This window comes from Emiliania huxleyi (genome assembly GCF_000372725.1).
Source record: "Emiliania huxleyi CCMP1516 chromosome Unknown EMIHUscaffold_160, whole genome shotgun sequence".
NCBI lineage: Eukaryota > Haptophyta > Isochrysidales > Noelaerhabdaceae > Emiliania > Emiliania huxleyi.
The window spans coordinates 14,338-15,989 of record NW_005200981.1 but is presented as its reverse complement, the minus strand read 5'-3'; the positions used below and the strand labels follow the sequence as shown (position 1 = coordinate 15,989).

At 63.4% G+C, this 1,652-nt stretch overlaps 1 protein-coding gene across 1 annotated transcript; it reads left to right on the top strand.

Annotated features, from left to right (window-relative positions):
• Positions 1-592: 592 nt before the first annotated feature.
• EMIHUDRAFT_71798 (hypothetical protein) lies at positions 593-859 on the top strand (the record flags this gene model as incomplete). Its single annotated transcript, XM_005785385.1, has 1 exon — positions 593-859. A coding segment is annotated over one exon (267 nt), but the record flags the coding sequence as incomplete, so codon positions are not given.
• Between the last annotated feature and the right edge of the window lie 793 nt (positions 860-1,652).

Genomic DNA, 1,652 nt, shown 5'->3' with positions numbered 1-1,652 from the left:
TTTTCCCCCCCCTTTTTTGGGGACAGGCCCCCCCCCCCCCTTGTGACCCCCGGGGGATTTCCTTTCGAAAAATTTTTTGGTTTTAAGGAGGAAAGGGGGACCCTTTTTCCAAATTGGGAGAACCCCCAAGGGGGGGGGGGGCCCCCCAAAAAATTTTTGGACGGGGGAAAAAAGGGGGGGTTCCCCCCGCTCTTTGTTTTCCCCGAAAAAAAGGGGAAAAAGCCCCAATCCCTTTGGGGGGTCAAACTCCCGTAGGGGCCGAGGGCCCCCTTAAAGGTTTTTTCGCTTGTCCTCCCCAAAGGAATCGTGGGGAAAGGCCGTCCGACTCCCCCCCGCCGGGGGTTTTTCCTCAAAAATTTTGGCCCCCCCCTCGGGCCCCGGTTTGGAGGGAATTTGGGGCCCCAAACCCCCCCCCCCCTCCGCCCCCGCCCCGGCCTTTTTGCCCGCCCGCCCCCCCTGCCCGCCCCGTTACTTTTGCCCCCCCCCCCCCCCCCACCGCCCCCCCCCCCCCCCTTCCTGCCGCTCTCTTGCTGGGCGGCGCCCCAGTGCACAGCTCCTCCTCACCGGCTGGGTGCGTGAACCGTAGGCGTGCCTATTCCCGCACGACCCGCAATTTCGCGGCCGGCAGGTTGTGACGATGCACAACCAGCGCGATTTCGTCTTCTTCCGCCACCACCGGTACATCTTTGAGCAAAAGGAGGAGCGGGGGCAGGTCTCGGCGCGGCTGCAGGAGCTCGGCCCGCGCTTCACGCTGCGGCTCAAGTCTCTCCAGCTTGGCACCTTCGATACGCAGCACGGCGAGTACGAGTGGAAGCACAAACCGGAGCTCGACACGAGCCGCAGGCGCTTCCACGTATAGACGGCCCGCCATGTGTTTTACCGCCCGGGTGGTTGTGGTTGAGAGGGGAAATTTGGGAATGAGTGATGAGCATAAATAAATAAATAGAGCAGACATCTCCAGGAGAGATGGGCGACGCACGAACACATAGAGCAGACATCTCCAGGAGAGATGGGCGACGCACGAACACACACCCCCTCGTCTACTCGGCTTGTTGTGCGAGTATATGGGCCAAAAGCGTCGAAAATGTCCCAAAAAGCGTGTCTCGAGTTTGTTGCAGCTCCGCAGCCTGCGCGCGCTGCCGGGACGCACCGCTCGCGCGTTCGGCACACTCGGTGGACCCCACCGAGTGTGCCGAACCAACGGGAGTGAGTAGGCTCGACGCCGTACTCGAGATGGAGCTGCAGAAAGTACGCCGCCGAGCGTGCCACCGACGGCGTCCCGGCGGCGGTGATGGAGTGTGAGACCTGAGGCTGCGGAGGTGACGCCTGAGGTACCAGTCCGTGCACAGCGACTCAGCCGGCGACCGCCACGGGCTCAGACGAGACTTGTCGACGCGTTCCGGCTCAGCTTCACCGTGGTCATCGGGCGTCTGTCGACGTCAGGACCACCCATACAGCTCGCGGGTTTGAGGTCGCAAGAGCCAAGATGGTGGCGTTTGGACATCCCAACCATCACACAAGACAGCCTGTAGGTGGTGGCGGGACGGCGCAGTGTTTGTGGCACTCGGCAGTAGGCACCCGCGGCACGGCCCCGCTGTCGGCTCTCGCTGGCTGCGGAACCGGCCCCGGAGGGGGACGGTCCGGGCGAGTGT